At 34.7% G+C, this 22,443-nt stretch overlaps 1 protein-coding gene across 1 annotated transcript; it reads left to right on the forward strand.

Moving 5' to 3' along the window:
• The first annotated feature begins 11 nt into the window (after positions 1–11).
• Otud6b (OTU deubiquitinase 6B) lies at positions 12–22,443 on the forward strand. The gene is made up of 7 exons (XM_003479880.5): positions 12–212; positions 907–1,058; positions 2,703–2,783; positions 14,294–14,606; positions 16,486–16,547; positions 19,004–19,110; positions 19,949–22,443. The coding sequence occupies exons 1-7, from the start codon at positions 131–133 to the stop codon at positions 20,031–20,033; spliced, it is 882 nt and encodes a 293-aa protein (XP_003479928.2). The 5' UTR covers positions 12–130; the 3' UTR covers positions 20,034–22,443.

Raw genomic sequence — 22,443 nt, forward strand, 5'->3', positions numbered from 1 at the left:
TGCCTTAAAGGCGGGGCTAAAACCTGGCAGCGACCAATGGCGTTCGGGGTGAGAATTAAGGCGTGCAAGGTGCCGGCTGGTCCTTGTTGCAAGCGATTTCTTACTGTGAGTGTCAGGCAACCTGGTCATTATGGAGGCAGCCTTGACCGAAGAACTGGATGAAGAGGAGCAGCTGGTGAGAAGGCATCGCAAGGAAAAGAAGGAGCTGCAAGGTGACGAGGAAGAAAGTGGGAAACTAGAAGTCCTCTAGACCCAGGGAAGGGCGCGGAGCGGCTTGATTTTGGGGAATCTTGAAGGGAGAATGGCCTGGATCCTCTAGGTCTCTTCCAAAGTGACATTCTCTTCTCGCCTGTCTCCAACACCCTCATCCCTTAGCCTTCACAGGATGCCTTCAAGGCCTGACGCGAAACTGGTCTGGACTGGATTGGTCCCCACCCAGCGTCCTTCTGCCTCCTTCCCATGTCTGTCTTCTTGTCCCATATCTGCCTCCTTTCCCCATTTGTACTCCTCCTTTCCCATTCCTCCCTCCATCTCCCATTCCTGCCCCAGTTACGGACGCTCTGCCCTAGCGTGTGGCTTATTGAATCCCCTCACCTCCGTTTGGAGGGCTGAGAAAGGATATTTGAAAGGTTAAAACTTGCTTCACTGCACTGCCTTCATTTTCTTCCTCCTGTTCAAACAACCCAACCAAATTCAAGGTTTTATTAATGAGTGGCTTTTGTTTGGCTTTGTTTGTCCTCAAGCTTCACCTAGTCTCTTTGTAGCTGTTATTAATATGACTTCTTGGTTCCACAATGATTTCTTCTATGTATGTCCTTTCCGCTGCTTTCTGTTTTCTTAGTGGACCTGTTTCCTATTTCCTCTTATTCCTGAGTTTCTGACTTAATCATTTTGGTGACTTTTTAGCCAAAATTCAGGGTATGAAAAATGCTGTCCCCAAGAATGACAAAAGGAGAAGGAAGCAGCTCACTGAAGATGTTGCAAAGTTGGAAAAAGAAATGGAACAGAAACATAGAGAAGAACTGGAGCAACTGAAACTGGCTGCTAAGGAAAATAAGGTATGTGAAATATTTGTGTTGCCTACAACATTTGAAAGCACCTGTCCTCATCTGTTAAATTGATCGTATAAAACCATAAAATTGGTATTGTTGCTTAGTTTTGCTTATCTATGTTTTATTACACTTTACTTGACTAAAAGATGAACAGGTTGGTAAAGTGTATCATAGGTAACTTCAAATGGAAGTTGGAGGACCACACTTCTGGTGCCAGAATTGTCACTGAATAGGATTACAACCTGGGCAAAGTTACTTAAGCAATCTGATCGTAAATTTACCCACATATAATGTGATGACACAAATACTTCTGCTGTCTAATCACAGGTTTTTATAAAGGTCAGATGGGACAACAGATGTGAAACCATTTTAAAAATATACATTAAATTCATTTTTACAAGTTGCTCAAGAAGCAACTTGTAATGAACAAAAATTTACAGTTTTTTTTTTTGTTAAATGAGAGCAATTTTTTATCATTTTAACTGGTATTTATCAATCAATAGTCAAGATACTCCCCTTCCTTGACCTTAATACTGTACTGTAGCTACAGAAAACAAGGCAACCTTCTTGAGGTATATGTTATAATTGTTATATTCCTAATTGCCTCCCTATCTTTTTTATTAGCAAGATAGTTTTGTTTCCTTTTTTAGACATTCAATTTCAAAATTTTTCCTCTAGGTTTCCAAGGACAAAAATGTTTGATTCTTAAAATTGCATATTTTCTAACTGTTCAAATACAAACTCCCATTCTACTTTGAACTTTTACCTTTTCCATTAACTGATTTTTTTTAATTCTGCCTAAATTTTTATTTCCTTTGCTTTTTGTTTTTCACATACCACTTTGTATATTGCCTGTTGTCAGTATGTGAATTTTACCAGAATCCTCAGAAAAAATCAAGATTCCTAGTTTCTGTAACACTGACAACCATTCTTTAAAATCTTTGTCTGATTTGGATATTTTGATCAGCCTTTGAAAACTACTAACTTTATGCAGTAGAGGGCATAAATAATTTTATGTGTCATACTAAGAACTAGCTTTACTTATAATAATAAAATACTATTTATCCCCATAGAAGCCTAGCATCATATTTTCTTACCTCAGCAAACATAATAGCCATTTGAGTTTTAAGATATGATACCATAAATGATATTTTCTGCATGCAATTAATCAGTTCATAGATAGGAAAAGATAAGTTTAAGAATCAGTGCTTACCAAGTTCAAATAGAATGGAGAAGAGCCTCTGCTGCAAAATTTAAGATTATGCAGTTAGTAATGAACTGAGCCAACACAAGACCTATGTTTTATTTGAGCCATTAACATTGAGAGAGAGGAAGGATAGTCCTGAGTGAACTGGCACTCACGTAGGAAGTAAGATGCTTCCTGTTGCTGGAGTAGGCATTCCAAGGAGAAATGAGCATTGTCTCTGAAGAGTTATAGGGAGACTTCTTGGAAATCTGACAGATTCTCTCATAAAAGTAAAGAAAGAAGATGAGACCATATCATACATTATGATGTCTAGTGCTGTGACTTAAATTTGAAATGCAGAAGTTGATGTACTTGTGATTTCCATCAATAACTTAGTAACCTGCTTTCAAAAATACTATCAAAGTAGTTTTCATTGACTTGTTAATGCTTTCTGTTTCCTTTAGATAGATTCTGTCGCTGTTAACATTGCAAACTTGGTACTTGAGAATCAGCCACCTCGGATATCAAAAGCACAAAAGAGACGGGTATGAAAGTCGTGTCATCAACTCTATAAGTTAGTGTTGTATGTGCAATAATAAATAAATAGATTTTTTTTTTTTTTTTTTGGTGGTAGTAGTATGGGGGTCTTTGCACGAGGCTACATCTCCAGCCCATGTTTAATTTTTTTTTTTTTATTTTGAGATAGGTTAACTAAGTTGCCCAACCTGGGCTCTAACGTCTAACCTTCCTGCTCAGCCTCCCAGGGATTATATAACTTTGCCACAAGTCTTGGTTCAGTACACTCTTAGGTGTTATATAAGGAGGGATTAAAAAAAAAAAATTCATGTCATTTTTTGTAAAAAGATCCAGACTAACATTAAGTACTTGATACTGTGCTAAGCCATTTGTATGAAACACGAAATCTCATCTAGTCCTGACAGTACTCCTAGGAAGTAGGATTTTTATAACCCTATTTTATAGAGAAGAAAATAGGTCTAAGACATTATAAGATCTCCAGTGTGTAGTTCTCACAGGAGAGTTGGACTGGGGAGTGCACATGAATTTTTTTTTTAAACAAATATGCTGTGTCAGACTTAATTTAGACTCTTTGGACTATGAACTTAGGTGAGTCTGCTGTCTGATGTGCAACTTTTGTTAAAAACTGGTACTAAGTAAGAAAACAAGGATTTGAACCAGAAGTTAAATAAGTAAGTATACAAAGAAGTATAAGTATACCAGATTCTCAGAGAATTCTCTATGCCTTTATACAATGATTAAATAAAGTAAAAACTCAGAGAAGGGAGTATTTTTGGATTAAATGATGGATTAGAATTTAAAGGAGTTGCAATTATTTAGATTATTTCAAGTAGGTGAAGCAATCTGTTAAAACAAATGTGGAAATAGATTATTTGTTAGTGAAGAGCTAAAAATAAGCTGGTTTATTGAAAACAGTGAGTTAAAGATGTTAATATTATGTGAGTGAGATTGCCTAGGCCTTTAAAAAAGACATTTAAATTCAATATTTTACTAAGACTTTATAATTTCTAGAATTTAAATACAGGTTTTTTTTAAACCATCTTTGCATCTTCAAATTTAGTAGTACATAATTTAGTAGAGCATAGAGCAGATGAAAGTTTTTTTCTTTTTCTTAGCACTGCTGGAGATCAAATCCAGGGCCTGTTACATACTGAGCTAGTGCTATAAACCCTGAGATTCTCTTACCATCCAGATGAGGTTTTAATTTACTTGCATAAGATTTTTAACTTTTTAAAACTTCAGTTAGATACCTGTAAAATGTGGGAAGCCAATACCTCTTTCATTAGATTACTGAGGATATAAAGTAATACATCTTTGCCGGTATGCTTAATACAAAGCCTGGAGATCTAATAGATCAAAAAATGATAGAATTTTTTATTGTATTAAAGTATAGTATACCTTTTGAAAATTTCGTTTTAAATGTCTTTTTTTTGAAAGTTGATTTAGTTGCAATTGTCACACGTTTCTCACACTTTTGTGGTATTTGATTTTGGTTTTTATAAGACAGGTCTCACTGTGTAGTTCAAGCTGGCCTTGAATTCACTGTGTAGCACAGGTTGGCCCCAAATTCAAGGCAGTTCCTCTTGTCTCATCCTCCTGAGTGCTGAGATTAAAGCATGCTCCACCTTGCCCATCAGAATTTTATTCTTTTTTTTAAAATTTTATTTAAAAGGAAAAAGAGAAAAAACAAAACAAAACAAAGCGGTGTAAGGGTACAAGTAATACAGAACTACAAAAAAAAAAAAAAAAAAAAAACAGAAATCACCAGTTAATAGATGACACATTATCATCTTAGAGATAGTTGCTCAAGTCACAGTATCAAAGCATACAAAGTGGACATTCAAACAGTGAGACTGCAAACAGTTGTGTTCAATGATCCAACCAAAAACATTAATATGGTCAGCTATTTAACACCCCTAAACACACTTGCTGTTGTATCTTTTAGAGCACTTTTTTTTCCCTCTCTTTTTTACAACAAAATTTACACATTTTGGGTTTTATTACTCCTTAGTTCTTATTACTTTTTTTTGGGGGGAGGGAGAGAATAAAGTCAAATATGGCAAAACAAAGCTGTCAGTCAAAACCAAGAATAGACATAGCACATGATGTAAAAACAGAGTACAAGGTTATCAACAATGGTTACCATAATGTCTCTTGTTTCCTTAAAAAGAATTGTCTATCTCATTAGGTATTATAAAGTTGAACAAAACAGTAGAGAACAAGACCAATAAGACTTAAGCATTGTAAACATTACAGGACTTCCAAAGGAGACAATAGTCAAACCAGAATGAGCATCTTAGTGAATCTTATTGCCTTCAAAGTAGTTGCCTATACCCTCAAACTTGATACTATCATACAGAATGGAACAGAGTCTAATTAGTCAAAACAAGATGGTGGGAGTATTACAGGACTTCAAAACAAGTTAATAGGAAATCAAAAAAAGTTACTATTTTATATCCTGCTAATTTTTTTAATTTTTCCCCTTAATTAAAAAAACCATAAAAAATAACTAAATAATTTTTTTAATGAATAAGGGAGAGATTGAGATAAAAGAGGACATAACATATATAACAATACAGGTCAAAGCATGACTGTTTCAGCAATCTAGTGGTTCACCACCAAATAACCCGACTTAATAGTAATTACCATAGTGTCTGACTTTTTTCTTGAAATATTTGAATAAAACTTCATATACTATAGCTTCAAATATTTCCATATCAAGAAGCCCAGAATAAAGCCTTTCCAATTAATAAGTGAAAACTTTATAAGGCTTCAAGGCCACATAATGGGGGAATCATGATTACCACATATTTTTATATATTTGAATCATTACTTACATTAGGGAAACTATTCGATATTCACACATGCGAGATGGATTTATTTCACTTGTGAATATGGTCTCAAGCTGCGCCCATTTATTGATAAATATCTCAATGTGATGCTTCTTTATAGCTGAGTAATACTCTTTTGTATAGAAATACCACAACTTTTTTATCCATTCCTCAGTTGATGGACACTTGGGTTGTTTCCAAGATCTGGCGATTACAAATTGTGCTGCTATAAACATAGGTGCACATATATCACTGTGGTATGATGCTTTCAGTTCTTCTGGGAATATGCCTAGAAGTGGAATAGCTGGAATAAATGGGACTTCCAATCCCAGCTTTCTGAGAAATCTCCAGACTGACCTCCACAAAGGCTGTACCAGTCCACACTCCCACCAACAGTGTAGGAGAGTTCCTTTTTCCCCACAGCCTCTTCAGCATTTGTTGTTGTTGGTTTTCTTGATCCTGGCCATTCTTTCAGGAGTGAGATGGTATCTCAGTGTGGTTTTAATTTGCATTTCTTAATGACCAATGATGATGAACATTTTTTCATGTATTTATTTGCCATTTGTATTTCTTCATCTGAGAAGTGCGTATTCATCCTAGATGCCCATTTTTGGATTGGATCTTTGAATTTTGGGGTCTGAGTTTTTTTTAATTCTTTATATGTTGTAGACAAGAGTCCCTTGTCTGACAGAGAGTTCACTAAAATCTTTTCCCATCTTGTGGGTTTTCTTTTCACTATGCTGGAGATTTCTTTTGACGTGCAGAAACTTTTTAATAAGAAGTGGTCCCAGTTATTGATTCTGGGAAGTATTTCCTGTGCAGTTTGAGTCCTGTTCATGAATTCTCTACCTACTCCTATGTCTTCAAGCTTTCTACCCAATTTGTCTTCCAATAGATTTAGTGTTTCTGTTTTAATATTCAGATCTTTGACCCATTTAGATTTTAATTTAGTACATGGTGATAGACATGGGTCTAGCTTTAGTTTTCGGCAAATGGAGAGCCAGTTTTTCCAGCACCATTTATTAAAGAGACTGTCATTCTTCCAGTGAACCTGCTTGGCTCCTTTATCAAAGATAAGGTGGTTGAGTGTGTTTGTAGTTGTGGTTGTATCTTCTAATATATTCCATTGATCTTCGGCTCTGTTTTGATTCCAATACCATGTTGATTTTACTACTGTTGCTTTGTAGTATAACTTCAAGTCAGGGATTGTGATGCCTCCTGCTTTGTCTTTGCTGCTTAGAATTGCCTTTGCTATTCTAGGGCTCTTCTGGTTCCAGATGTAATTTAGGAGTGATTTCTCTAGATCTATAAGGTATGTTGATGGTATTTTTATTGGGATTGCATTGAATCTGTATAACAGTTTTGGGAGAATGGCCATTTTCGCAATGTTTGTTCTTCCTTTCCATGAGCAAGGGATGTCTTTCCATTTTCTGAGATCATCTTCAATTTCTTTTTTCAGTGTATTATAATTTTCACTGTATAAGACTTTCACTTCTTTTGTAAGAGTAATTCCTAAATATTTCATTTTTTTGCTTGCTAATGTGAAGAGTGTAGTTTCTCTTATTTCCCTCTCTGTGATTTTGTTGTTCGTGTATAGGAATGCTATTGATTTCTGAGTACTGATTTTGTATCCAGCTACATTACTGAATTTATTTATTGTATCTAAGAGTCTTTTAATGGAGTTTAGGGGGTCTTCTATGTAGAGCATCATGTCATCTGCAAACAATGGTAATTTAACTTCTTCTTTTCCTATCTTTACCCCTTTTATTTCTCTCTCTTGCGTAATTGCCCTGGCTAGTACTTGCAGTACTGTGTTAAATAGGAGTGGTGATAAAGGACATCCTTGTCTTGTGCCTGATTTTATAGTAAAGGCTTTCAATTTTTGGCCATTTAGTATAATGCTGGTTGTTGGTTTGTCATAAATGGCCTTTATTATATTGAGGTAAGGACCATCTATTCCAATTTTCTGTAAACTTTTTATCATGAATGAATGTTGGACCTTATTGAAAGCTTTTTCTGCATCTATAGAAATGATCATGTGATTCTTACTTTTGACTTTATTGATATGGTGCATTACATTCATTGATTTACGTATGTTGAACCATCCTTGCATTCCTGGGATGAATCCCACTTGGTCATGGTGTATAATCTTCTTGATGATTTGCTGGATCCTATTTGCCAATATTTTATTGAGGATTTTTGCATCTTTGTTCATTAGGGAGATCGGTCTATAGTTCTCTTTTTTAGTTGGGTCTTTCTCAGATTTTGGTACTAGAGTAATACTTGCTTCCAGGAATGACTTAGGAAGGATTGCTTCCCTTTCAATTTCATTGAATAGTTTGAGGAGTGTCGGCATTAGGTCTTCTTTGTATTTCTTGTAGAATTCTGCAGTGAATCCATCTGGGCCTGGGCTCTTCTTTGTAGGGAAGGACTTAATTACATTTTCAATTTCATTAACAGAGATTGGGTTATTCAGCAGTTTCACATCCTCTGATCTAGCTTTGGTACTTCATATCTTTCTAAGAATCTGTCTATTTCTTCTGTGTTATCAAACCTTTGAGAGTAGAGGTTTTCGAAATAGGTGTTGATGATCTTCTGTATTTCTATTGGGTCTGTAGTGATTTCACCTTTTTCATTTCTTATTGCATGAATTTGAGCTTTTTCTTCCCTTTTTTTAATAAGGTTGGCTAGGGGCTTATCGATTTTATTTATTCTTTCAAAGAACCAACTCTTTGATTCGTTGATTCTTTGGATTGTTTTCTTAGTCTCTATTGCATTGATTTCTGCTCTGATTTTTATAATTTCCTCCCTGCTTTTGGCTTTGGGCTTGACTTGCTCTTCTTTTTCTAGCTGTTTGAGGTGTAGCTCTGATTTCCTGATGTGGGAACTCAGTGCAATAAATTTTCCTCTGAGGACGGCTTTCATTGCATCCCACAAATTCCGCTAAGTTGTATCTGCATTTTCATTTTCTTTTAGGTATTGTTTAATTTCTTCTGTGACCCACTGATTACTCAAGAGTGTGTTATTCAGTTTTTATGTGTTTGTGGGATTTTTGCAGTATCTTTTATCATTAATTTCTAATTTCAGAGCGCTATGATCCAATAACATGCAAGGAATGATTTCAACACTTTTGCATTTGTTTAAATATGTTCTGTGAGCTAATATATGGTCTGTTTTAGAGAATGATCCATGTACTGCTGAGAAGAATGTGTATTCTGATGTTGTTGGGTGGAACATTCTGTATATGTCTATCAAATCCATTTGTTCGCAGGTGTGATTCACTTCTGTTATTTCTTTGCTCATTTTCTGTCTGGTGGATCTGTCCCTTGGTGTCAATGGTGTATTAAGGTCTCCTGTTACAATTGTGTTACTGATAATTTGAGTTTTCATTTCTGTTAAAAATTGTTTTATATAACTGGGTACTCTGGAGTTTGGTGCATATATATTTAAGATAGTTTTCTCTTCCTCTTGGAGTTTTCCCCTAACGAGTATGTAGTGACCTTCTTTGTCCTTTATGGTCATTGTTGGTTTAAAGTTCACGTTGTCTGCAAACAGAATGGCTACTCCTGCTTTTTTTTGGATTCCTGCTACATGAAGTATTGTTTTCTATCCTTTGACTTTCAGTCTGTGAGTATCCTTCTGGGTTAGATGGGTTTCCTGTAAACAGCATATGGTTGGATTTTGTTTCTTGATCCATTCTGCTAGTCTGTTTCTTTTGATTGGTGCATTGAGACCATTTACATTAATGGTTATTACTGTTAAATGCTGGTTTATTGTTGACATGTTATCTCTCTGCTGTTGCATCTTTATCTTTCTATTCTGTTTAATTATCTGCTTTGCTTAGTGGTTTTTTCCTTTGTGTATCTAAACTGTCTTTCAATATTTTTTGCAGGGTTGGTTTGGTGTTCATAAAGTTCTTCAGCTGTTCTTTGTCATGGAAGTATCGTATTTCACCATCAATTTTGAATGATAGTTTTGCAGGATACATCAGTGTAGGTTGGAAATCATTTTGCTTTAGGATCTGGAATACTTCATTCCATGCTCTTCTTGAATTTATTGTTTGTGATGAGAAGTCTGCTATGCTTCTGATAGGTTTTCCTTTATAAGTGATCTGTCTTTTCTCTCTGACAGCTTTTAATAATCTATTCTTGTGTCTTGGATTTCTGGGATGATGATTATTATATGTCTGGGTGTAGTTTTATTTTGGTTATGACTATTTGGAGTTCTATATGCTTCACTGATCCTGATGTCGGTTTCTGATCTCATGGTTGGGAAATTTTCAGCTATTAGTTCTCTAAATATCCTCTTGACATCCTTTATGTTGTCTCCTTCTTTTTCATTAATCCCTATCATTCTTATGTTATTTTTCTTTGCATCATCTTGCAGTTGTTGAATTGTTGTTTCCTGATTCCTTGTTATTTTTAAATGATCTTTCCTTTCCTGTTCACTAGCTGCAATCCTGTCTTCAAGGTCTGAAATTCTATCTTCACTTTCATTAAGGCGGTTTTTACAACTTTCAGTGGAGTATTTTATTTCCTGTATATCTCTGTGCATCTGCATTATGTATTCTGTTTGTTTCTTGTATTGCTCATCTAGGGATTCTATCTTTTTGTTTAGTTCCTCCAATTTTTAAATTGTGTTTTCTTTAGATATATTCAGAATCTCTTTCATTTCTTTTATCATTTCTTCTTTTACCTGGGAGATTATTTCGAGTTTGAATTTCTTTAAAACTTCCTGGAGTTACTTGTTAATTTCAGTAGCTATTGTGTCCGATATTTGAGGTGAATGGCATATATTTTCTTCTATATACATTGCTCCTAGGGTTTCTTGAGATGGGCTGGAGGTTTGAGGTTGTAATTTGGTCTTTCGTTTTGTCATTTTCCTATATTTCTGTGTTTCTGTGTTATTTGAAAGCTTCATCAAGGTCTGTTGGAAATCCCCTTCTATGTTCGCAGCTCCTGAGACTCTGGCACCCCGTTACCCCAAGCCACTGGGCCTATAGAACCAGTGGCCCTCTTCTGCCTGTTTAGAACTCTGTAGTTCCAGATAAGCTGGTCTTCAGGGACACTGTGCGTCCCCCTGCTTGTTGGAAGCTCCACAGTTCTCCAGGTGCAGCTGGAATGGGGAGGCGGATGTAGATGCCTCAAACCACTTATCCACTTAACTGGAGGGTCCTGAACAGTCTGGGCTTTGAGCAGAGTGCGCTGAGCACTTAGCACAGGCCGTGGGGCCTCTGGAACCTGCGATGCTTCCCTGCTTGCTGAGATATCCTCAGTCCTCCAGACACATGGGGAGGCGGATGTAGGTGCCCCAGATCTGCCTAGCCCCTCCTCTGCACACCGATGGTAAGGTGCAGGGGTCCTAAATAGGCTGGGCTCCGGGGATAGCGTGTGCCTGCCTACTTGTTGGAAGCTCCATCCAGAATTTTATTCTTGAGTAAATATTGTGAATTTCAAACAATTAAAAGCTTAGGTCTTTTATCTAATTTAATTCTTTATTTATAATAGATATTCTTTTTCTGATGGTCACCTAGCTTCTATAAATCAAAAATGGTCAGAATTTTTGCATGCCAGCATAATGTTTGGAATTACTTAGGTACTGATACATCATATAGTAACTGACTTAATTCTGGAAAAGTTAAGAGGACCACTAATTTCTGCCATTATCAAAAGTTGTGTACGTATACTCTTAGGCAGTACCACAAACAAAAACAAAGCTCACTTACCTTTCTTTTAATTGATATGAATACCCTTTCAACTATGCTCTGAAAAAGTTTTAATATTTTTTGTATTCAGCTGCTTTCCACTTGGCAGAGAAAATACCCTGAAGAAATGTAATTACTTATACTAATGAGATTCTGAAATGGAAAACACTGAACGTTTATAATGGTTAAGAAAATAGAACCTGAAATTAGGGTGGACAATTGGGTATTAGATGATTTGAAACTTTTTTTTTTTTGCCAAAACAGCAAGGAATTAACTAATGTTGTGTATCTTTGAGAAAGATACAATTCTAGAAGGAAAATGTAACGAAACTTGTCTAACATTTATTATAAGACTATGATGAGCTACTTTAGAACCCATCTTATTTTCAATCTGAAAATAATATTGGCTATTTGGTTTATTTAAAAAAGCTTTTCTTTGGGTGGGAAGAGTCCAAAGTAAAAAGCAAAAGAACTAGGCTTCAGAAATAAGAAAATAGATAGTTAGAAAGAGATCTGATCGAGTTCTTTATTTTAAGAAGGATGAGACTCAGATGATCTCATTGGTGTGCTGAAAATTTGATGTAAACCCGGGACTATTGCCCAACTCTTAAGATGCCCTTCTTGTTACTTTGTTGATTTAACAACATGCTAGGTTTACCAATAATGTGAGTTCCTTACTATTTTTTTTTTTTTTTTTTTTACATTTTCATTAGGCTTTGTTAGTCTCATTCTATTGGTAGTACTGTGGTGGAAAACAAAGTGCTATTGGGACACTGTACATTGCACAGAAAAGAATCCAGTGAATTTCCTAACTAGTTTGCTAGAAAGGAAACTCATTTGTATTGTGATACTGAAACAAAGAACGAGGGAAAATAATTGAAACGATTGCAATTAGTATTTTGGGCTTGAAAGATTTTCCACGTAGAATGAAGTTCCACTCTTCCAGTTCAGAGTACATACATCATTAACTCCAGCTGCCATCTGCTCCAACTTGCACTCTGATTCAGGTGCCTCATAAAGGAGCTTTCTCTGTTGTCCTTGGCCCCGCTCTGCTGTAACCAGCTGTTTGGCCTTTGGAAATCTTTCTGTGTGCTGTTTCCTCAGAAGAGGAAAATGAGGGGTTTTGGATTAGATGATGTCTAAGGTGCTTATTTTTCCTCTCCCCTCTGAAACTGTTTAGTCTTTTTTAGAGTAACAGTGCCATCTTGTGTTTTAAGATTTTATTCATGCCTGTGATCTACAGTTGTAGATATGTAATGAAATAAATTTATATGTGTTGCATCTGTTACAGTTACATTTGTAAGGAAAATCCTAAACAGACTTAAGTTTTATAAAAGAGCAACTGCTGCTTTTGTTTCGGTAACTTAGAAATTCCTTCAACTTTGACTGATATGGATGGCCCATAGCAGGCAGCCACAACGTGTCTGTGGCAGCTAAGTAACTGAATTTGCCTTCCCATTTATATTCCTCTGCCCCACGGAGTAGAATGAGGGCATGAAAATGTCCCTTTTTCTGCTCTTGGTTTACACTCTCGTTCATCGTAATTTATTACTTATATCAAGATTTGTAGAATTTAGTTAAACATTTTATTGTCTTAAATTGAAAGGCCATTTCCTCCCTGAGTGTACAAGTAAGAATTAGCCATGGTAGAGAATCAGAAAGAAAAGCATGCAGACATACATTACATACAAACACAGACACAAACACACGGACACAGTATATTTTATAATTCTATTGAGAAAATATATTTTGCATATTACCATTCTGGTCTTTTTTTTTTTAATGGTAGGTAAGCAAAGAGTTTATATTAACCTATGTTCTGTGTTTTGTCTTTCTATTCTTTTTTTTAGTGCTGTGTAAGCATAGACTGTATTAATCACAAACCTATCTTTTAACCCCCCACTTTATTATTTGTCACTTTTTCTGGCCCTCGAGCTCTGAGGCTGTGACATATGTGGTGCTCTGTCTGGCTTATGATCTTTACTAGTTTAGCTGTCAGGCTCTTTTCCTTCTTGCCTAACCTTCCTGCTCCACTCATGTCACAAATATCTCATTGACTTTCACCCACCTTAACTAGCATACCGAATCAATATGCTGCCATGGGGAGCTATCTTAAGATGTTTGAGTAAGGAAAGGAAATTGTAGAATGCAATGTCTGATACCATTTTTGTTATAGCACATTATGCATGTTTTGTAGTAAACTGTATTTATTAAAATGCATAGAAAAACAATCTGGGAGGATATACACCAAACCTAGAAAGAACACTATTGGATTGGCAGTGATACTTAAGGGAAACTTTGGTGTATTTATTTTAATTTTTTGTGTAGGAGAATGTTTTTACCTTTTACTTTATTAAATATATATATATATATATATTATATATATATATATATATACACTTTATTAAGCTAGATATAAGATTGTTGGCCTACGTATTCTAAAGGCTTTAACATATTTATATCAAATACAATGGAATGTTAAGTTGAAGTTGGATTGTCCTGGGCTTACCTATGATAATAATGTGAATTAGAGCTTAAGATAACTCAGTCTTAAGACAGTATTTTGAAGTTAGCAAGAGAAGGAATTTGACAGGTAGATTTGTTTGTTTCTTTGGTTTTGAGACAAGATGTCACTGTAGTTTAGGCTACCCCTGAACTCTTTCTGTAGCCCAGGCTGGCCTCAAACTCAGTGATCTTCCTGCCTCAGCTTCCCAAGTGCTTGATAGGTAGTTTTAAGTAGAAAGGTTTTCTTATGTGTTGGTACAGAGGTAGGTGCTAGAAACACACAAATCAGATAGGTAGTTTGTCCTAAAAGAATTTTACAGTATAGAAAACTGTATAAGTGATAAGATAATCAGTATGGTAATGCTTGTGGGAAAAGGGAGAAAAATGGCCAAACATTTTGAGAATCTTGTATCTCCATCCCCTTAATGAGAGTTAACCCTGATTATCATGAATCAACTTTCCTATATTTTCTTTTTAGGAAAAAAAAGCTGCATTGGAAAAGGAACGGGAAGAAAGGATAGCAGAAGCTGAAATTGAGAACTTATCTGGAGCCAGACATATAGAAAATGAAAAACTTGCTCAAATATTGGCAGCCAGAGAGTTAGAAATTAAGCAGATTCCATCTGATGGCCACTGTATGTACAAAGCCATTGAGGATCAGCTGAAAGAACAGGACTGTGCTCTGACTGTGGCTGCTTTGCGAAGTCAAACGGCTAAATATATGGAAAGCCATGTGGACGACTTTTTGCCGTTTTTAACAAACCCTAATACAGGAGATATGTATACCCCAGGTAGATTTTTTAAAGTACATTTTATTAGTGGTTTTGATTGTTTTTACTTATGTGCAGACCTGTTCATAAGAAGAAGCCACACAACCTTTACAAGAAAAGATTATCACAAAATTTGGTCAGAATGATTTTTTGTACTTTGAATAGATACTGACACATTTTACTTTGTTTAGGTTTCTTAAGCACTTATGCATTCTTTGGTTAAAATAAAGTATTTTATATAAGATGAAAATAGGAATAGGATTAATACTGAAAAAAGTTCGTTAAGTTCATACTTAAAATTCAACGTAAAGAGATAGGCTTTGGCTAATCTCTAGAAGATCACAAGAAGAACATGACTGAGAACTTATTTCTTTTATTCTGTATGCTAGTAGATATAATGTTATTCTCAAAAATTGTAATTATACTACTTGTGTAAATTTGATATTATAAAAACAAATGAGTTAATAACTTGCCTTTTTTGCTCTAATACTTTTTTTAAATGCTCCAATACTTTTGATGTTTAAGATAAAATATTGTAGTGAACTAAAAAAAAAAAAAAAACACAACTAGCAAATGAGGGAGAGAGCAGGTAAAAATCTGAAAAGATTTTTGGGGAATAAAGAGTAGAGGAAAGTTTGACTTTGAGAGAAGACTGCATGTTTTGCAGAGTCCATTGGGAAGCAAGTCTTATGGCCAGGATGGTATGGTTGGTATGGTTAGGGTTGACATTATTGGAGTCTGCCCTCTGTGGGGGAGAGTGAAGCGGCATGGTACAGAATACATAGGAATAATCCCTCGCAGTCCCTTTAGTGAGCAGAGTCTAAAGATATCTGTTGCTAGGTTTGAAGTTTAACTTTAGGTGTCTCTAATCTTATGACCAACTAATTTCCATTCATGTTATTTTGGTAATGTTAATGTGTCTTTTGCTTTTTTTTAGATTACTGTCATTTTCTAAATAATGAAAATTTGTTACGTGACATGAAACATAATTTCATAAACTTTGATATCCACAGAAATAACTTGATAAAGAGCTCTTCTTTTATACTTCATGTCCAGTTTGATTACCGAATCATTGAAACTCCCCAGCTTTAGTAGTGGTAGGAAATTTGAAAGGAGATAGGAATTCATTGTGCTGAGTCAGAAAAAATACAAAAGACCTCACTGTTTTCATTCAGTCAGTATTTGTTGAAGGGCATTGTGTGCAAACCAGTATTCCAGGCATTGCTCTCAACACTGAGGATTTTGGTGTGAATGACACATACATGGACTACATTTTGCTTTTAGATGTCCATAGTTTCTTACCCTTCTCTTGACAAGAAGAATGTTTGTGACTCATTTTAACGTGCTATATGAAAAGGGCCAGGGATATAGCTCAGTGGCCTAAGTGCCTGCCTGACAGTACAAAGTCCTGAGTTCAATTCCCAGTACCCCCGCCAAAAAAAACAAATCCGTGAAAAAAATATGCCCATGTTCAACTCAGAATAGGTCTTTTACTTTCAGGGTTGTTCTGAAAATCACTTTTCTTGCCTATCACAAATATTATATAGAATACATTAGTCTCTCACATTACAATTTTTAAATGCAGGTTTGGGTTTTAAACCACATATCAAAATGGTAAATATGGTGGCTATTTTGAGGGTAAAGACAAAAATGTAGATTTGTTATGTATGGACTTCAGTTGAAAGAAATAAGCAGAAATGATTTGGTTTTGGGTGAAAAAGTGGTGGAAAGTTGAATGGATTATTTCTGCACCTGGGAAAGTGATTGAATTGTGCAGAGAAGTGATAGAGGAAGATGTATATGATATAGGCATTTTCATCAGAAATTGTGGGAGCTATTGAAGGGGTCTTGTATCAAGAGTTACAAAAATTAACTGCTGTCTTCTGATTGTTCTCTACAGAAGAGTTTGGAAAATACTGTGACGATATTGTAAACACAGCTGCATGGGGAGGACAGCTTGAGGTATGTTTGTAATTCATACAACTGTGGGTTGTTAAATGACTTCTTCTGTGGTATCCAGATATTTTTAACTGATCCCGTTTTTTGTTTACAGATTGTTCTTCGTATCTTTGCCATTTCTCTAGTGAAAAGAAACGGGAAATTAACATTCCCTTGCTTTTGACTAACGTATGTACCTGTAGTAAGGGAAGCACCACCCCACTTTAAATAGCTAGTGTTAGAGCTGTTTGTTGAAGAAGCTGGTGTTCAGCTGTATGTTTTCATTTGTGATGCTGCCACTGTCTTCAACTTTCTGTACTAAAAACGTGAAGATTTTACTCAAGATAAAATTTGCCCTAGTGAATCAACTGTTGAAAATCACAATAGGAAGTTATTTCTCTTTTATATGAAACATAGAAAAAATATATGTATCTATGAAATTACAAGTCAAATCTTACATTAGTACATCTGTTTCAAGTGTTATTTTGAATTCCTGTTGAAAGTGACTTACTTGAAAGCAAGAGTTGATACATTACAATTGATATTAAGAAAACAATCATTTGTTTTGTTTTTCTGGTATCAGGGATCGAACTCATGACCTTGCACTTGCCAGGCAGGTGCTTATGCCACTGAGCTAAATCTGTAGCCCCAAGAAAACAATAATTGTAGGAAGTTATTAGAATTTTTATTAGGACAAGTTTTTAAAATTTTACTGTTAGTTTTGTCTCATGGAAATAAAGTAAAACACGTATAAGTTTCCATAGTATGAGAAATCTGAATTATTAGAAAGACAGGTTAAAAAGGCAAGTTCTGGGTTCAGGTTCTGACTTTTCTTTTTACTTCTCTGTTTTGTGATTTGGGGGAAGTCAAGAAACCTCTGGAGTTTCAGTTTTTTAATTACTGAATGGGGATAATAAGAGCTTTGTGGATACTCCAAGCATTGTGAACATTCTGTGAGGTAGGGAGTACACATAAAAGTTAAGCTGCCAGATGGATGAAGCTGGTTCTAAGTGTTTTGCCTTAGGAACTGTGTTATTTGAAGATGTGATGTAAATATTTCCCCATAATCGTTTTCTTAGCAGTGTGATACTTGTACCTCTCCACCAGAGGGACCTGTGTCCATTAGTTTTGTATGCCTCTACTGGGTCTCAGAAACTCAGATTTTGTAGTAGCTTTGTGACTACCCTGAACTTTCTTATAAAGATCACAGAGTAAAACAAATGTTGGAGGCCTAATCAACTTTACTAAAATGAAAAAACCTTTTAAAACATCCTTTGAAAGACATTTATTCATGAATTCATTTGAAGTAAGAATTGCTGTTTTCACAATGCAATACACTTACATTAGTCAAAACTGGAGCCAAAAAAAAAAAACCTCCTAAAAAAATCTTTATTATGTGATTTCCCAAGAATTAGAGGAAGTCTTAAGATTTCTAGGGCTGATTTTGCACCCTTCATTCTGTACTGTTTTCTTTTAGATGTTATTTTAGACACAAGAAATACATACTTCAAAGGAACATTCTGTAAAATAGAACATGGGATTATATTTGTGTAACATAGAAATCTTTCCATATTCCTGCAGTAATTTACATGTTTCAAAATGTATAAGGGCTGTGTTCTTCAAGTGGGGCAAATACACAGATCCAAGATACTGTGACGCCTGATAGCCATTAATCCACTTGTGAACTTTGACTCTAGAATCAGCCTTCTCTAATTCAGTACAGCTCATTTAATTTCTTAATGTTTGATTTTGGTAGGTATCAAGTGTTGAAAGTAACACGAGTACATAAAGTGTTTGTGACGATTAGTAATTAGTATATACTAGTGTTTAAATTCTTAGAGTACTTAGTCATAGCAAGTCTACAAAATACTAGCATTAATTTCCTTGTTAATTCTTATTCATCAGACTTCAAGCTCTAATTTTATGTTGTATATTATGAAGTTACTTAAAATAGTGTAGTATTTTAATCATGGAAATTCATTGAAAGGACTAATATATATGCGTATCTCCCTGTATTCTTGGCTTTGAAAGTTGTAGAATGATATTTTTCAATATTGCTTGTACATTGGAATCCTGACAAGCTTTAAAAAAAAAAATCTGTGTTGTTATATGCTTCTACACCCCCTTCTTAAATTGTTATTGATTTGATTTGGTGCTTAACTATCAGTATTTTAAATATCATAATAAATCAAATCTCATCATCCCATTTTATTAACTGGGACGTTGGTATTTTTACAAAGCTGTTGTGTACGGTTTAAAAAATTGTTGTCTTTGGTTTAACAGATACTATATTTATATATTTATTCAGTAACTATTTGTTGTACAGTGTGCCAGACTTTTGGTGGATAGAAACAGAGCATGCCCTTACTCTTAACTTGTTGCCGTGTTCATGTGTATGTATATACCTCAGTACTTTATGATTTGAGTAAAATTTACATTTTTATTTTCCTTACTAATACTTTTTTTTTTTTTTTCTGTAGCTAAGAGCTCTGTCTCACATTTTACAGACACCTATAGAGATAATACAGGCAGATTCTCCTCCTATTGTAGTTGGCGAAGAATATTCTAAAAAGCCATTAACACTTGTGTAAGTATCTAAAAATTTATTTTATTTTCATAATTAAGACAAAAGGATTTAAAGAAGAATTTATTAGACTTTTGTTATCAAAAAATACTCTAATCAAATTAAGTCATTACCTTATATTAAAGGTAACTGTAGCACTAGAAAGCATGGTCAGAATATACAATTTAGATAATCATTTAAACGTCTAGTGATTTATTTGTGTATTTGAGTTAAAAATACAGTGTTTTCTAAAGACTGCAAAGTTCTAGGACTTTAGTTCATATATTGTCCTGATTTTACAATATTGCTAACTAAGAGCTTCAACAAATGTAAAAGCTGAAATATAGGAAATTAGGAGGTTGACTCATACAACAGAAGGGAGGATAAAGGATTTTAAAATGATGAAGATGTTACATGCATGTACAAAGCCCCTGAAACAACCATCACTATTTTGTATTATAAAGATTCTTTAAAAAAGGTAAAATGTGTTCATGTTGTGTATATATTCCTTAGAGATTTTTTTGTTCATATTGTCCATGTATTTTGATTGAAAATTTCTGAAATGTACCATGAGGATTTCTTCTTTGCTTTAGTGTTTATTAGCTAAATTTACTAAGGTAGTCATTAAAGACTTGAATTTAGTTGAAAATTTGAAATTTATTGAGCTCTCATCTCAGCCTTTCCATTTTCCCTGGTGGACAAACCATTTGCTGACTGCTGATACTTATCAAATGGTGTGGAATGCATGTAGTCTATTGAGTGATACCCCTCTGGGCTGAGTTATTCAGTGTACTTGTTTTTATAGGATAATAAGCACTTATATATGGTATTTTTATCAAAATACTCTTTTCTTTCATTGCAGATATATGAGGCATGCGTATGGCTTAGGAGAACATTATAATTCTGTTACACGGTTGGTGAACACAGTTACTGAAAATTGCAGCTAGTTTATAAAATGTTACACATGTATTTATGTTTTAGAACAGTATGCCAGTCTGAGTATTCCTGCCAAGTGCTAGATTGTTCTAAATGCTATTGAAAAACACAACTACCTTAATCAGTTTTATGAATAAGTTTACAAACAGGCTTTTTAGGATTATGTCAAATATATCAGAGATAAATTTTTTAACCATTTTCCTCTTCATGGTATTCTTAGAACTGCTAAGTCTTTTGTGAAGAACATCATTCACAGGCCCAGAAAGTACCCTCCTCACTGATATTTTTAATTCTGTCTTCCTAATATTCTGGTTTGGAGTAAATTTTAAATGTTTAAAAATTCTCCCCAATGATGAAAGCTTCCCAAGTAATCATTTCAATGTAAATTTTTTTCAAACTGCACTGATTGTTTGTTTGTTTGTTTTTTGGTACCGGGGATCAAATTCACGACCTCGTGCTTACCAGGCTGGCGCTTATGCCACTGAACTAAATCTACCCAGCCCATTCAATGCAAATTTTTTGAAGAATTAAAGTGACTGCTTCTCTTTGTCATTCAAATAATGTATGGTGGTAGCAAATTTAATTAATGGTCATAAAATGGTTATAAAAGCTTCATTGTAGTAAATTTGGTGTTCATAGAATTAATGTGGTAAAGCTTTTTATATACTACTGTACATTTCAAAAGAGCAGCTGAGAAGCTTGCTTTAATAATTAAGAATTTTTAAATATTCAGATAGAAATCAGTGGTGAGGTTTAAAGAAATGAGACAAAGAGATAAACATGTTCACTCTTGTCTGCTTTAAACTCTAAAGAATTAAGAAGTTTGCCTTTTATTTGCATATAACTTTAAAAAGACCTAGCACATTATGGTCTAATTTGTTTGTTACCCTCCAGTGTTTCTTAAGCTTCAGGCTGGAGTCCGTGCCATCATCTCTTGATGCTCTTCCTAACTGTGGGTTTTTATGTTTTCTAGTGGGTTTTTCTATCACTGCTCAGCAGTTTTGCTTCCCGTCAACTTTTCCCAGAAGCCTCTCTCCCTCTTTATATTGTTATAAATTGAGGATTTGGCAGTAAAAGGGGCCAAGGCCACATTTACTTCAAATTCTTCCTCTTTCCAATTTGTTTTACATGATTGCTGCCTTTTTATTCATTCTCTAGTATTGTCATTTTTTCCTTTCAAATATTTGAGAACTTTTATGTTTCCTATGTGGGTATGGTTGAAGAGCCAACAGCTGTGTAGTAAAATCAGGTTTTCTGTGTGAATGACTTGTCTAATTTAAATGCCAGCTAACTTATAACAGTATTCTTCCTAAAAGGAGAGTCCCTATCTATGCAAGTATATTTGATAATTTGTTATGTAAAAAAAAATTATGAAAATAAGAACTTTTGATGTGTTTTTCCCAAGTTCCTTGAAATTCTGTTTTATGTATAATTTTATGAGTAAAAATTGGGTTTATAATACTATAAATGGAGCTGGGCATGGTGCTACATGCCTGTAACCCCAGCCATTGGGAGGATGAGGCAGGAGGATCGTCTTGAATTTGAGGCCAGCTTGGCCTACATAGTGAGATCAAGGCCAGCCCACACAACAGAGCAAGACCTTGTCTCAACTCCCCCCCCCCGCCCCCCCCCCCCAAAAAAATGATAAGTGGAGCCAGTCTCACCTGGGCAACAGGTAACACTGAGAAGCTGGTAGGGGCTGTGGTCCACTAGAACAAGTCTGTACTTCCCAAGGGTGTCCTAATCAACAGTTTAAAAACCACTCTGCTTGCCAAACAAGGTACTTTCAAATATCCCTGTTTTTTAACCTTTGACCTGGATTTTTTTGAGGTCTGAAGTTAATAAAGAAATGGAGCTGTAAAATATAAAGTGCTTTGTGTTTATTTTAAAGTACTCTTTCTTGCTCTAAAATTAAAATATTAGCATTAAGAAGTAATAAAACATCGTGAAATCTAGTTGTAAAGTCTACCTTCATCAAAAGTATTCTAAGATAAGTAATTTTTTTTGACAAAAAGTCAAAACATTCTTGTTTTTTGTGTCTGTTAAAATTATTTTTAAATGATCATGGTCAGTACAGTTATGAACAAGATTTGTATGGTCACCTATTTTTTCATAAAACTTTAAGTAAATATCATTTTATCTATAACTGAAAAGTTTTTTAAAAATTACAGAAAGTACATATACTAATTTAGTTTGCTGTATGATGGTCTAATGGATATTATATAAGCATTCTTTTGTCCTGATTTGTAAAAGTATACGTCAGAGTTCTGGAAATGTCCTTAGCCAAGAATTCTATCCACTTAAAAATGTTTACAACTTGTGTAAAGTAAAAATGAATGTAATTATAGTGAGCAATGTAGTTTTGCTGAGATTCTCAGATGTTTGCCAAAAGAAGAATAAAAAGTGAATGAATTAAATCAA

This window comes from Cavia porcellus, unplaced genomic scaffold (genome assembly GCF_034190915.1).
Source record: "Cavia porcellus strain 051 isolate PalLab524CR breed Dunkin Hartley unplaced genomic scaffold, mCavPor4.1 scaffold_10, whole genome shotgun sequence".
NCBI classification, from domain to species: Eukaryota; Metazoa; Chordata; class Mammalia; order Rodentia; family Caviidae; genus Cavia; species Cavia porcellus.

Bases quoted from the DNA above. Each gene is read 5' to 3' on its own strand.
- Otud6b (XM_003479880.5), top strand. From the start codon at position 131: ATGGAGGCAGCCTTGACCGAAGAACTGGATGAAGAGGAGCAGCTGGTG. The intron at 1,059-2,702 runs GTATGTGAAATA...TGTTTCCTTTAG, and splicing joins TGGCTGCTAAGGAAAATAAG to ATAGATTCTGTCGCTGTTAA. The intron at 19,111-19,948 runs GTAAGTATCTAA...CTTTCATTGCAG, and splicing joins AAAAAGCCATTAACACTTGT to ATATATGAGGCATGCGTATG.